The sequence below is a fragment of the Oncorhynchus nerka genome, linkage group LG13, assembly GCF_034236695.1.
Source record: "Oncorhynchus nerka isolate Pitt River linkage group LG13, Oner_Uvic_2.0, whole genome shotgun sequence".
Lineage (NCBI taxonomy): Eukaryota > Metazoa > Chordata > Actinopteri > Salmoniformes > Salmonidae > Oncorhynchus > Oncorhynchus nerka.
The window spans coordinates 55241112-55255107 of record NC_088408.1 but is presented as its reverse complement, the minus strand read 5'-3'; the positions used below and the strand labels follow the sequence as shown (position 1 = coordinate 55255107).

General features: G+C 47.2%; 1 protein-coding gene across 1 annotated transcript in view; it reads left to right on the top strand.

Moving 5' to 3' along the window:
• The window catches only part of LOC115140639 (adhesion G-protein coupled receptor V1-like), a 183895-nt gene that overhangs the window by 14341 nt on the left and 155558 nt on the right, over positions 1-13996 (top strand). The window contains 15 exon segments of the mRNA XM_065026488.1: positions 245-340; positions 1005-1109; positions 1460-1573; positions 5973-6135; positions 6138-6540; positions 6681-6951; positions 8347-8676; positions 9608-9784; positions 10200-10423; positions 11617-11743; positions 11945-12130; positions 12344-12512; positions 12693-12871; positions 13211-13334; positions 13532-13792. Of these exon segments, the coding sequence (XP_064882560.1) occupies positions 245-340; positions 1005-1109; positions 1460-1573; positions 5973-6135; positions 6138-6540; positions 6681-6951; positions 8347-8676; positions 9608-9784; positions 10200-10423; positions 11617-11743; positions 11945-12130; positions 12344-12512; positions 12693-12871; positions 13211-13334; positions 13532-13792 (2929 nt within the window).

Below are 13996 nucleotides of genomic sequence, written 5' to 3'. Positions count from 1 at the left end.
ACAGCTCAACGTTAGAACTACGTACATTTACATGGGGAGGATAAATGCATTCAAAGCATTTATGTGAGGCCTTGTGAATGTACCGGCTTTGTTACTGGCCTCACCTTTCAGATATAAAGTGGTATAAAGAAGATGGCACGGTAAAGATGGCACATTTTTGTCTTCGTATAAAAGGGATATGATACTGTTTTTTTGTGCCTGATAAGGGGATACTATGGATTTCTCATCCTTTCTCTTCTTTCAGAGCTCCTCCAATGGCGTGAGACTTGGGACGCCCAACAGAGCCACCATCACCATCCTGTCCAATGACAATGCCTTTGGAATCATCTCCTTCAACTCTGTAAGAAACATCTATCTATCTAGTGTCGATTCTTGCTTATCGCATAGGCCTACATTCCATTCAACCAGTTCCGTTTTAACCTTCATTGAATGTAAAGCGAATCCCAGGTTCGGCTACCTACTACTTTAGCCACAGTCAGGATAAGGAAATTAAGCTTTGGATAGGGGAGGGGTGGGGCAAGGGTGGGGGTCAAATGCCACCTAGGGTATCCATGCAGATGGTTGTGCAGGAGGGGTCTGGGGTTGCCAGGGGCAGCACAACCACAAAGGCTGCAGTTTGCTCCTAGGATTAACTTGTCAGTGGGAGTTTCGAGGGTTACTATGGTAACCATAGTATTGGGTCCTGCCTGCATCCCCCTTAGGGTCTTATTCGGGATCATTATTTTGCTTCTTGGAAATCAATGAAGGACTCTCTGCCTCCGGAATTACGATTCTGAAACATGTTTTATTTTTGTTTAGTTTTAGAGTCAATATGCTCATCATGTCGTCTGTGAAAGTTGTGGTCTTGTGAAGAGGAACAAATTCATTTCATAATCACTAAAGATGATGTTAATTCTCTCTCTCTCTCTCTCTCTCTCTCTCTCTCTCTCTCTCTCTCTCTCTCTCTCTCTCTCTCTCTCTCTCTCTCTCTCTCTCTCTCTCTCTTTTTTTTTTCTCTCCTCCAGACTGAACAGATCATTGTGGATGAGCCTAGAGGGAGGAACCAGTATGTGCCTCTCAGCCTGGTCAGAGAGAAGGGGACATATGGGACAGTGACGGTCAACTTTGAGGTGAGGTCACTGTAACAGTAACTGACCCCTGTTTGACCTCCCTATGGTTAGGTCATGTCAGATCATTAGGCCAGTTGCATTTTAGTATGGATGTCTATCTGTCACCCGGTCTACTTATGCCAGCCTCATCAGGCAGCGCTTAAAAACAAACACAAAATGGAAGTGCCTCCTTCACATTCAATGGGTCCCAAACTGCTCACACACACACACACACACACACACACACACACACACACACACACACACACACACACACACACACACACGCTGATACACACTTTTATATAAACATATTCCTGTCATTCTGATGACAATATGTGAGCAATATGTTGTGGTTTCTACACGGGCAGATCTCGGAAGGCCCTAACCCTGCCCTTGAGGACCTCAGTCCAGACCGGGGGAACATCACCATTCCACCTGGACGAGCTCTGGTGGTATTTAGCATCCTCATCCAGGATGACCAGGTACCCAGTCCTCTCCACCCAATCTGTATGCTGTCACTTACACCTTTCACCAGACAGCTTCACATCAAACACATGGATCATCTGAAGCTTTCTTTTGCAGGCTAAGATAACCCAGGGTTACATATCAGTAAACTATTGAAACAACACTATATATTCCCATATAATGTACCTAATGTATCTAGTATATCTAATAATCATATGCACTGCTGCTACTCTGTTTATCATATATCCTGATGCTTAGTCACCCCTATAAATATTCAAATCACAAAACAATGTTTTAGAGAATATGCATTGGTCTGAAACCGAAAAAGAAAGGAAATTCACATGAGCACCACAATGCCAATACCACCCATACTCTACCAAGGTTTTCCAGCACACAGCTTTGACCTACTACAGTAGCTATGTTGGTATTATACTTCAAACTATGTGTAGACAGGTTGCTTAGGATGCAAACCTTCTCAAGCAGCTAAATTAATATTCTTAGAGGAGGTATGCATTTGTACCGCATGCAAGGTACAGCATACAAGGAAAAGTATTGTATCTACTTTACCTTGTAGATGCAATGGCGTCAGAGAAAAGGGCAGACGTTTTCCATGTCCCCAACCGATTGTGTTTTTTGTTTGTTTATTTGCTTTGTTTGTAACTTGTTTTTTTACTTATTTTGTACATAATGTTGCCGCTACCGTCTCTTATGACCGAAAATTACTTCTGGACATCAGGACTGCGATTACTCACCACGGACTGGCCGAATCCTTTTTTTCATTTCACGAGTCTGACGAGCCTGATGTGAACGATATACTACTTTCTCGGGAACAGGCCCAAATCCCCACGATTTGCGTGAAGAGGAGGCGGAGAAAGAGGGTCCGGAGTTCGGGCTGCCTTCGGAGAATTCGTAGGAGATCGAATAAACCCCCACTTCCTTTCATTCTGCTAGCAAATGTGCAATCTTTGGAATATAAAATAGATGACCTACGCGGAAGATTAAACCACTAACGGGACATTCAAAACTGTAATATATTATGGTTCATGGAGTCATGGCTGAACGACGACACTATCAACATACAATTGGCTGGTTATACGCTGTACCGGCAGGATAGAACAGCAGCGTCTGGTAAGACAAAGGGCGGCGGACTATGTATTTTTGTAAATAACAGCTGGTGCACAACATCTACGGAAGTCTCTAGCTATTGCTCGCCTGAGGTAGAGTATCTCATGATAAGCAGTAGACCACACTATCTACCTAGTTTTCATTTGTATTTTTTGTAGCTGTTTACCTACCACCACAGTCAGAGGCTGGCACTAAGACAGCATTGAAGGAGCTGTATTCTGCCATAATAAAACGCTTTCATGCAGAGAAACTGAATCTGTTTTAACAAATTTCTATCAGCATGTTAAACGTGCAACCAGAGGGAAAAAAACTCTGTACCACCTTTACTCCACACACAGAGATGCATACAAAGCTCTACCTCGCCTTCCATTTGGCAAACCTGACCATAATTCTATCCTTCTGATTCCTGCTTACAAGCAACAATTAAAACAGGAAACACCAGTGACTAGATCAATAGAAAAGTGGTCAGATGAACCAGATGCTAAGCTACAGGACTGTTTTGCTAGCACAGACTGGAATATGCTCCGGGATTCCTCCAATGGCATTGAGGAGTACACCACATCAGTCATTGGCTTCATCAATAAGTGCATTGATGACATCGTCCCCACAGTGACCGTACGTACGTACATGCCCCAACCAGAAACCATGGATTACAGGCAGCATCCGCACTGAGCTAGGCTAGAGCTGCCACTTTCAAGGAACGGGACTCTAACCTGGAAGCTTATAAGAAATCCCACTATGCCCTCCGACGAACCATCAAACAGGCAAGGCGACAATACAGGACTAAGATCGAATCGTATTACAATGGCTCTGACGCTCGTTGGATGTGGCAGGGCCTGCAAACCATTACAGACTACAAAGGGAAGCACAGCTGAGAGCTGCCCAGTGACACGAGCCTACCGAACGAGCTAAACTACTTCTATGCTCGCTTCAAGGCAAATAACACTGAAACATGCATGAGAGCACCAGCTGTACTGGAAGACTGTGTGTTCAAGCTCTCCGCAGCTGATGTGAGTAAGACCTTTTGACAGGTCAACATTCACAAGGTCGCAGGGCCAGACGAATTACCAGGACGTGTACTGCGAGCATGCGCTGACCAACTAGCAAGTGTCTTCACTGACATTTTCAGCCTCTCCCTGTCCGAGTCTGTAATACCAACATGTTTTAAGCAGACCACCATAGTGCCTGTGCCCATGAACACTGTGGTAACCTGCCTAAATGACTACCGACCCGTAGCACTCACGTCTGTAGCCAGGAAGTGCTTTGAAAGGCTGGTCATGGCTCACATCAACACCATCATCCCAGAAACCCTAGACCCGGTCCAATTTGCATACCGCCCCAACAGATCCACAGATAATGCAGTCTCTATTTCACTCCACACTGCCCTTTCTTACCTGGGCAAAAGGAACACCTATGTGAGAATGCTATTCATTGACTACAGCTCAGCGTTCAACACCATAGTGCCCTCAAAGCTCATCAATAAGCTTAAGGACCCTGGGACTAAACACCTCCCTCTACACCTACCTCTGGATCTTGGACTTCCTGACGGGCCGCCCCCAGGTGGTAAGGGTAGGTAACAACACGTCCGCCACGCTGATCCTCAACACAGGGGCCCCTCAGGGGTGCGTGCTCAGCCCCCTCCTGTACTCCCTGTTCACTCGTGACTGCACAGCTAGGCACGACACCAACACCATCATTAAATTTACCGATGACACAACAGTGGTAGGCCTGATCACCAACAACGAGACAGCCTATAGAGAGGAGGTCAGAGACCTGGCCGTGTGGTGCCAGGACAACAACCTATCCCTCAACGTGATCAAGACAAAGGAGATGATTGTTGACAACAGGAAAAAGAGGACAGAGCACGCCCCCATTCTCGTCGACGGGGCTGCTGTCGAGCAGGTTGAGAGCTTCAAGTTCCTTGGTGTCCACATCACCAACACACTAACATGGTCCAAGCACACCAAGACAGTTGTGAGGCCGGCATGACAAAACCTATTCCCCCTCAGGAGACTGAAACGATTTGGCATGGGTCCTCAGATCCTCAAAAGGTTGTACAGCTGCACCATCGAGAGCATCCTGACTGGTTGTATCACTGCCTGGTATGGCAACTGCTCGGCCTCCGACTGCAAGGCACTACAGAGGGTATTGCGAACAGCCCAGTACATCACTGGAGCCAAGCTTCCATCCAGGACCTCTATACCAGGCGGTGTCAGAGGAAGGCCCTAAAAATTGTCAAAGACTCCAGCCACCCAAGTCATAGACTGTTCTCTCTGCTACCACACGGCAAGCTGTACTGAAGCTCCAAGTATAGGTCCAAGAGGCTTCTTAACAGCTTCTACCCCCAAGCCATTAGACCCCTGAACATCTAGTCAAATGGCTAACCAGACTATTCACATTCCCTTTCCACACCACTACCACTCTCTGTTGTCATCTATGCATAGTCACTTTAATTAACTCTACCTACATGGTAGGTAACCGGTGCCCCCGCACATTGACACTGTACCTGCACCTATATATATATATTTTTTTTTACTGCTCCTCATTAATTACTTGTTCCTTTTATCTCTTATTCTTATCCCATATTTTTGGGAAACTGCACTGTCGGTTAGGGGCTCGTAAGTAAGCATTTCACTGTAAGGTGAATTCAATCCCACATGCCCTGATCTCCTTCTACGCAACATAGCTTCCCTTGTGTTGCCATTAAATCAGGTCAAATTGTATTAGTCACATGCGCCGAATACAACAGGTGCTGTTGTAATAAAATTTGACTTGATTTAATGGCAACACAAGGGAAGCTATGTTGCGTAGAAGGAGATCAGGCATGTGGGATTGAATTCACCTTTGAAATTGAAAGGAAAACATGGTACTGGAATGTGCAATGGCTTTCTGGTAGAGGAAATGGTTGAACATGTGCTATATTATGTTGTGAAATGTATGACATAGTAAGGGAGAGGTTGTTTGACAGGGTCAGAGAGGTTGGACGGGTATTGGGTGTGGGTGGTATTTTGGGTGGGGGTGATGGGAGTTGTTAGGTTTGTAGGAATTATTTAAAGTTTAATTAAGATAATATAGTGGTATAGGTTGTGACTGCACATTGTAAATATGGTACTGGAACGAACCCTGTATATTGTATTTATAATTTTTTGGGGGTTTTTCTACCTTTTTATTTTTTGTGTTTGTTGAGGTTAGAGCTCGCAAAAAAGGCAATTCACTGTATGTGACATTAAAACGTGAAACTATTTCCATGGTAACACGTCACTTAACCATTGTTACTGTGATTTTCCTCAGATCCCTGAGGATGACGAGGTGTTCACAGTCAGGCTGACAGGTGTGGCAGGCGGGGCGGTCCTCAACCCCAATGGCAGCAGCGTGGAGCTGAAGATCCGCCGTAATGACAGCCCCCTGCGCTTCTCCCAGTCCCAGATGGCCGTGGCCGAGACTGCCGGGGTCATCTCCTGACCATAACCCGCGGCCACCTGGCCGACCACGGCCGCTTGGTAGGCTCAGATGACACTGAGGTCTCTGTGGACTACGTGGTCGTCAGCGGCGACGGGGCAGGCAGTGCCACTCCGGCGGTGGATTTCGTGGACCTGCAGGCGGTGCGCACGGTGACATTTCCCCCATGGGTCTATGAGGCACGTCTGCTCTTCAATGTCAGCGATGACGAAGTTCCGGAGATTGCCGAGTCGTTCCACGTAGTGCTGCTGGAGGAGACGGTGAGAGGAGACGCCGTGCTGATCCCGCCCAATGCCGTCCTGGTCACCATCGAGCCCAATGATAAACCCCACGGGGTCCTGTCAATCAGTGGCAGCCCCCTCAACCAGCTAATCAGTATCAACGAGGATATGACTGACAGGTTGGTCAAACTACAGTTAGGAGGAGAATGTCATTGGATCAGTGTGTCATCTTATAACATGATCGTTTCCAAACACATTGAAGCTCAACTGTTTCTGTGTCTCTGCTATTCTCACAACCCCGCCCCGTCTTGTCCAAAAGATTTGAAGGTATCTCCATCGTGAGGAACGGTGGTAACTACGGTGACATCTCTGTCAACTGGACCATCATTCGGAACTCCAGCGACCGCTCGCCCGTGTCAGATGACCTGAGCCCCGAGGCAGGCACACTGTGGTTGACGGCTGGTCAGATGAGCGCGGTCTTGCCCTTGAACATCACAGCAGATGAGCTTCCAGAGGAAGCAGAGGCCTTTCTCCTCCGACTGCTGCCGGACACTGTGCAGGGAGGGGCCGAAGTGGATGAGCCTATGGAGGTCAGTCTGGTCTGGCTACTCACACTTTAACTAGGATTTGATTGGTTAGGATTCTACTGCTGTTAATTTATTGATTGGATTGGTTGATTGGTCCATCTATATTTTAAGTTTCAGCTCTAATACTAGAGGCTGATGATTTGTTTTGTATACAGAGATAAGGTTTTCTAGTATTTAAACCAGATATTATGTTCAGTTCTGTCATGTTGTTGATGCTGTTGGTTTTGAGGAGCTCTGTGTTGGCTGTTGTTCATTTGCAATTACAAATTCAAGCTGAGGAAGACAGAAGGACAGACAGTCAGAAAGCTGCTTGTCAACCCTGGGAGCTTAGTGCCATGTCTAACATGGGAGGGAGGGAGGGAGGGAGCAGGTCTACTACCCACGCCCTCCTGAGGAAGTTTGCGGGGGAGGGCTGCACTTGTGGGAGACACATCTGGAGAGCAGTCCCCTCCTCTCTAGAGGATGTGGTCGTGTGTATGTGTGTGTGTGTGTGTGTGTGTGTGTGTGTGTGTGAGGTGGGTGGCTGGAGACTTGGTATACATGCTGGTCCTGTTAGACCCTATTAATACTGTCACTTCACACTGGGTGTTCCCTTAATGTGATTGAATGAATCTAAACAAAGACAACTGTGGGGGTTATGCCTGTGTCCTCACAAGGATAGTTAATCAAGGAAAATTTTAACAAGTGGGGACTTTTCACCCGTTGTCACAAGGAAAAGGGCTATTTTGGGCTTAGGGGTTAGGGTTAGGGTTACTATAAAGGTTAGGCTTAAGACTGAGGGTCAGGTTTAGGATTAGGGTTTGTGGTTAGGGTTAAGGGTTAGGGAAAATAGGATTTAATTTGGTCCCCACAATGATAGTAAAACAAACGTGTGGGGGTGTGGCAGTGTAAAGTCTTTATTATTGCCATCTTTGTCACAGCTTCCCATCTTGGCTATGTGTGAAAGGAGTGGGTAGATCCAACCGTTGTTTATGTTTAATGTACTAGAACACACACACACACACATGCACACACACACAGTGGTTGGACTCTCAGCGTGTGGTATCTGCTGCCATGTGTGTATACGCAGTTGATTAAGCACGGCTTATAAGCATTAGAAGACAACTCATATAGCTGAAGGAGTTAATCAATGCATATGTCAAGAGAATACAAATGATTTAACACACACTCCAAATGCTGCAAAGCCTGCAACACTTAAAACCTGTCAGACAGCCGTGATTCCTTGTCAAACATCTACAGTAAGCCCTAGTAAAAAAAGCTCATGAAAGCTATTCTTGCCCATTTAATTAAAGAGGATGCATCTCTAAAATTATCCCAGGGTTCTTTCTTTACGACACAGAGTCTGATGCTTTCTCCTCCTTTCCCCCCTCTCCTTCCTCTCCCTCCTTCCTTCCACAGATGATGTTCTACCTCCAGGACAGTGATGACGTGTACGGCCTGTTCCGCTTCCATCCGGAGGAGAACCAGAACATCCAAAGTCAGCCCGATGGACGCTTCCTGTCCCTTAGCTTTCTGCGGGAGGGGGGCACCCTGGGGGAGGTAGCCCTAGCCCTCACTGCCCTCTACATCCCCGCGGGGCCCGTGGACCCCGGGCTGGCCCGGGACGGGGTGCTGAACGGCAGCCGCTCTACTACCGTGCTGTTCTCTCAGGGCCAGGATCTGACCAGACTCACCCTGCCCATCCGCAACGACGCCTTCCTGCAGAACGGAGCCCACTTCCTCATCCAGGTGGGGCCAGAGGTCTCGGACGGCAACACTTTTGGGTCAAATACTGACCCAGTCATCGAAGCACTGTCACAGGGAGTGGGACACACAATTTATACAGGGGAGGTTTCAAATACAGTAGATAAGAAGATCCGTTTATTTAAATGAGTGTGGCGACCTTAACGTAGCTCACCTGTGCTACTGTATGCAAATGTTTTTAGAAAGTGGTCAGCTTTGGAAAATGTTGGTTTGTTCTTAGTTTTGTCAAGCTTGTCCAGATACATGGTCCCTCATTTGCATGTGTGAGTGACTTGGACCTGAGAACTGTGCTCTGGCCTGTTGCCATGGGATCTGTCCAAGCATCCAAACAAACAGGCCTCATCAGGCAGCGCTTAAAAACAAACACAAAATGGAAGTGCCTCCTTCACATTCAATGGGTCCCAAACTGCTCACACACACACACACACACACACACACACACACACACACACACACACACACACCCACCCCTCATGGCGCGCACACATGCACACATGCAAAAACAAACACACCAAGCCGAAAGAAGAAGCAGAATGACAGTGCTGAGAGGTCTTTGGAGAAAGTCATTCATAGTGTAGTGAGAGTGTGAAGTTAAGAGAGCGGTTTATTTGGAATCATGGAGGGGTAAAGAGGTACAGTACTGTACAATAGAAAACGAATGCCTGAGAGAAAACTTTGCATTAACGCTTATAACATTCTGTTCTCCACAATACCTGAATGAAACCCACACCTGTACTTATACAGTATACTGCCCATGTGAGAGTCATGTATTTATTTAATTTGTCTTTTTTTTAAGACATTTTTCCATTTGGCTAACACAACAAAAATGTGGCCTACTGGTATGAAAGTTGAGTCATGTATTGGAAGATGGCTATAGGGGATTTGTGCTTAGTAATCACTGCTGTCTCTCTTTCAGCTGGATAGTGTGGCCCTGGTCAGTATCAGCCCTGCCATCCCGTCTGTGAGTCCTCGCTTCGGAGGGGTGCTCAACCTCACCCTCACAGTCACCCCCGACATCGCCAACGGGGAGATCGGCTTCACCAGAAACACCACGGTGGTGGTGTATGAGCCAGTGGACACCAACACTAGCACGGTACAACGCTAATCCTCTGTCTGCGTCTGTGGCACACATGTTAGCATGGCACGATATTACGCTAAACATCTTTTATCAATGACACACATATTAGCATAGTACGCTAACCCTCTGTATGCTCAATGGCACACCTGTGTAGTGTACAGTGACTCTGGTATGATCTGGCTAGAGATACTATATGTGTTTGGATGTTACAATGATGACTTTACCGCAATGAAATGTTTTTCAAATCGTAATTACTGCAGTTGAATGATCAATACACTATGTTTGAACAGCAATTTGCAGGTCTTGTTTCATGTAACGTAGCTTCAGTGCTTATAATGGATGGGCTTCTAATCCTACGAGTCAGTTTGTTCCTAATGTCTAGTGTGATTGCAGATGGTTGAGGGATAGGATATTCTTCCTCCTCCCACAGGTGACCCTCAGCCTGCGGCGGGACGGGACAGACGGAAAGGCCGTGGTGTTCTGGAGCCTTCGACCAATCGGAGATAACCAGGCTGACATCACCCCTGACGACCTGGAAACCCTGAGCGGCTCGGTGGTGTTCCTGACGGGACAGAGTGACGCCGTCATCAACGTCACCGTCATGGCTGATGATATCCCGGAGGTCAACGAGACCCTTTTCCTCACTCTGGACAGGTACTGGACAGCAACTCTTTGGAGCTTTTGGTTGACCAACAGATTCTCATTCTGTTAATCAGTAGCAATGTAAATAAGTGCCTGTGTCTGATTATCCTCTGTTGAGGTACCACACGCCATTGCCATATGTCCTGGGATTTGAATCAGTGGCATACAGTCCACATACAGTCCACTTGTTCATTTACTTAACAACAATGCCTGGCTGTGCTTAAAATTATTAAAGCAATGAAATAGTTAATTTTTTAAGGATTGCTAATATGAGCAGTGAGACTAGGGTGTCACAAGGAAAGCCTATCCCTTACCCCGGTTCCTACCCCTACTCCAATTCCTGCCTGTCACCTGTTACTGATGACCTGTGACGGGAACATTGGCTCTCCCTCCCTCCCTCCCTCCCCCACCCCTCTCCTGCAGGGTGGAGACTCCGCGCTTTGTAGTGTACTTCGGGTAAGTGGCGAGTGGAGTGAGCCTGGACTTTTTGTGTGCTTTAAATCACGACATTGTCGAGGGAAAAAGGGACCACTTTAGGATTTATTGGGCCTTTGGTTTGATGGGAAAGGGGGGTTGCTGGGGTGGTTTTGTGGGGATGTGCATTGGGAAGAGAGGAGCGTGGGTGTGGGGAGTAAGGAGGGATCTTCTTTGTGTTGCACCTAATTTGAACCATTCTTTATGCCCTCCTGTAAAGACATCGGTGTTTGTATGCATGATGCGAGTTGGACTCAAGTGTTTGTTTGGTATGCTTTGCTCTGTCCAGCCTCTGCTTTTCATTTACCCTTTATGTGGCCACACACACACACACACACACACACACACACACACACACACACACACACACACCCTGCCCATCAGGGGCCAGGCTGACAGAACACACAGGCCCCCACCCTGCTGTGAGAGAGAGAGGCTCAGGGGGCCACTGAGTGACGCGGTTAATCAGAGCAGCTCAAACAACAGGCCTCTGGTCAATACTGAACATGAGACAATACAAGGAATTTACTCATTCACTGTTTTTAAATGAAGGGTAAGTTGACGAAAATACTTGATTTCTGCGGAAAGCTTTGAAGTGCATCTCCTTGTTGTTTTACAAGCAATACACGCTGGCTGTTTTTAAAATTCCCCCACAACCCACATTCCTACTGAGATGAAGGACTGTGAGTTCCTTTTTGGTCTAGCCGCTGAGTTCCCCGTCTGTGTTGCAGGGTTAACGTTGAGAACCAGATCCTGAAGCCTGGCTTCACCAGTCGCAAGATTGTCATCGTGGAGAACGACGACCCAGGTGGAGTCTTTGAGTTCTCCCCCTTCTCCAGAGGACCCTGGTACATCAACGTACGTCTGGCACGCAGACAGGCCTCATGACTGTTGATGCTCATCTGTTTCCCCTACTGTGATGCGTGTCGAATAGCGTCTTGACCGACCAGGTCATTTTCGCAAACTACCAAGTTTTCTCAATGGATTACCTACGTCAATAACAGCAACACTTCTGACCCCTAGTTTGTCCTGGTTTGCCCTGTGATCCTTTCTTTATAGGAAGGTGAGGCGGTGGAGCTGCGTGTCATTAGGGCCCAGGGGCAGCTGCTCAAACAGCTGGTGCGGTATGTCCTCATGCCCTCGGGCAATGCCGAGTTCTACGGCGCCACGGGCATCCTGGAGTTTAAGCCCGGGGAGAGGGAGGTGCTGGTGGCACTGGTGGCAAGGCCTGATGGGGTCCCTGAGGTACTGCTACACGACTATCTGTCCCCCCTTCATGGCATCATGTATGTATGGCTTGGACACTCCCTCCTGACTGTGAGGGTGTCGCTGGTCCTACTGTTTCCAGTTTGAAATGCCAAATCAGTTTGCTGGTTTCGATAGTTTACATGTGTTCGACCTGTAGATTACAGTGGGACAGTTCCGTTAAAGTGCTTGTGTGTATGTGTCTGTGTGTAGCTGGATGAGACGTTCTCGATGGTACTCAGCAGCTACAGCACTCCACCCAGTCGCCTTGGCAACCACCGAGAGGTCAACATCACGGTGCGGAAGAATGACGACCCCTTCGGGGTCATAGAGTTTGGCCGGTCTGGAGTGGCAGAGGCCATCAACGAGAGCAAAGGCTCAGAGTCTCACTCAGGTACAATGGAGCAGTGGAGGAACAGTGTCTTAAAACTCGACAGTACTTTAAGACAATATAGTATGAAGAAAGTAAAATAACAGGGAGAACATTTATGATCATATTTTAAGATTATACAGAAACGAATAGGATTGAGTGTATTATATTGTAAATATTGTGTTCTGTTGTGGGTCTCCTTGGCAGTGGCCTATCCTGTGGTGAGGAACAGGGGTCGCTTTGGGGAGGTGTCTGTGTCCTGGGTCCTAGAGCCCCACATGTCTGCTGACGTCAGCCCCGACCAGGGATACGTTGTGTTTGCTGAGGGGGAGTATGTGAAGAACCTCACCCTCTTCTCTGTACCCGATGAGGTAAAGCCATCTCTCAAACTATACAGTATTTGACCAGGGCTCTTTTACATAATGTGTATAATATCTATGTCAATAAAATGTCATGGTTTGTATGGTAAGAATAAAAGAGAGCCGCACACTCTAGGAGCTCAGATGCAAAGATTTAATTACCAACGTTTCGACAGCCAAGCTGTCTTCATCAGGGTATAATCACAAACACTGCGGGATGACTCATTTATGTAGTGTCAAAAGACACAGGTGTCTGTAATCATGGCCAAGAGTGGCCTAATATCAATGGTTAATTATCTTTTCTACACAATACTTCATCTTTGCCTGACAATATTTTGTTTCCAACATAAGCTCCCAGAGGACATGGAGAATTTCACCATCACACTCCTAAATGTGACAGGGGGAGCAAGACTTGGGAACATACTCAACGCAAGCTTGCAGATAAACAAAAACGATGACCCGATTTACTTTGCAGGTGAGGATATCTTTGATTTGCTCCCTAGCGCTTTATGTAAAGCATTGGGAGTTTTTTCAAGCGCTGCTGTGTGTTAGCAGACATAGAGTGGATATATCAAGTGACCTAGTGTTTATGTCACGTGGCATGGTGGTTATTTACATTAGTTATGTCAGTTGACATAGGATGACGTAATTCTCTATCTCTCTGTCCTCCAGAGCCTGTGGTTGTCCGGATTCAGGAGGGGGGTGTGGCCAACTTCACTGTTTTGAGGGCTGGTCCGGCTGACTTTGTTGCCACGGTGATGTATCGCGTGGTCTATGGCGGGACGTCACTGGGTGACTTGGCCCCGCTGAGTAACGACACCGTGCTCGTGTTTGGTGTGGGAGAATGGTCAAAGAACCTCTCTGTAGCTGTGGAGGAGGACGACACACCTGAGACTGACGAACTCTTCTACATCCTCCTCTACAACACTACAGGTGTGTAAGGCTGCCACCTTTTCTACGCATTCAAACGAACGAGATACTTCTCCTGACCTCGTGACCTGAACAGGAAAAACTCTTTGAGCTCTAGTTTTTAACAACGGCTAGGTTCCAGAAAGGTTCCTGGTCAGGTCACGTGGTCAGGAAAAACTCCTGGCCTTACTCACATTGTGTAGTATGGAAGGTTGTCCAATCGAATTC